General features: G+C 37.0%; 1 protein-coding gene across 1 annotated transcript in view; it reads left to right on the forward strand.

Moving 5' to 3' along the window:
- Positions 1-518, forward strand: part of LOC107482954 (AT-hook motif nuclear-localized protein 23) — a 1,354-nt gene extending 836 nt beyond the window's left edge. The window contains 1 exon segment of the mRNA XM_021139270.2: positions 1-518. This exon segment is cut by the window's left edge and continues 30 nt beyond it. Within this exon segment, the coding sequence (XP_020994929.1) occupies positions 1-201 (201 nt within the window). The 3' untranslated portion in view covers positions 202-518.
- The last annotated feature ends 566 nt before the right edge of the window (positions 519-1,084 follow it).

Below are 1,084 nucleotides of genomic sequence, written 5' to 3' on the forward strand. Positions count from 1 at the left end.
TTGGACGAGGAGGAGCAGCTCCAGATTCAGGCTCCCGGAAGTGCGGCGGCTGGAAGTCAGGGCTCCGCGGGCGTCGGAAACAACGCTTTTCCAGATCCTTCTTCGGGTTTGCCGTTCTTCAATTTGCCGCTTGGTATGCAGAATAATAATGTTCAATTGCCTGTTGACGGTTACTCTTCAGGTCCACGCCCTCCGTATTAAGGGCACGGTGTCCTTCTCAAGGGCCTCTGCCCTTATTTCTTTGATATGTTGATAAAGCTATTGAGAAGTGAACGATGTGAAAGTGAAAGAGGTCTCAACTCAATTAGTAAGGTGCGATTTGCAAATTTCATGGATTATTACTATGCTACTGCTGCTTCTTCTTCTTGTTCATGATGAATATTGTAGTGAGTAGTTTCAGTGTTGTACTTTAATTAATTTCTTCTTCTACCTAATTAGTGAGTTTCTCATTGGATTTTTTTGGTATTTGGAACTTGACTTACTTTAATTAATGATCTTCGTTATCCATTATTCTGTTATTCCTACATGTAGTTCTAACTTCTAACACGGCTCTAGCTAGTAGCCTAGTACTCCTATAATTATCTCTCTCTTTTTTTTTTAATGGTTATTTTTCTTTCGTGATATTTGAGGGTTAAGCTTTATAGTAATAGCTTTGAACTACACTCATAATAGTTGTTGCACTACTAGAACTACATGTTTCTATGATAGGAGCTTCCTGTTGTTAGAGACACATGAAGCGTTAATTAACTCGTCATTTATGTTAGAGCTTTTTAATTTGTTCCCCTGCTTGCCCTAAATCTATTAAAACGACACATATTACTAGGATCGTAATGGAAACCCTTAATATTAGTTTTCAAATAATCTAACTTGTTTAATGTTACATGTTTTACAGATAGGTATTCAAGTAGTTGCAAACTTGCAATTAAGTCTTTGTGTTAGGTAGTCGTGTATATATGAATGTGCAAATAATACAAATGTTTATATGCATCTTTCGGTTAAATACACTAGCTAGCGACTTTTAGGAAACACAGGTGACCCTTCAAGATAGAAATGATAAGTTTAAGAAACGGTAGTAGAAATAGGG

This window comes from Arachis duranensis, chromosome 1, assembly GCF_000817695.3.
Source record: "Arachis duranensis cultivar V14167 chromosome 1, aradu.V14167.gnm2.J7QH, whole genome shotgun sequence".
NCBI lineage: Eukaryota > Viridiplantae > Streptophyta > Magnoliopsida > Fabales > Fabaceae > Arachis > Arachis duranensis.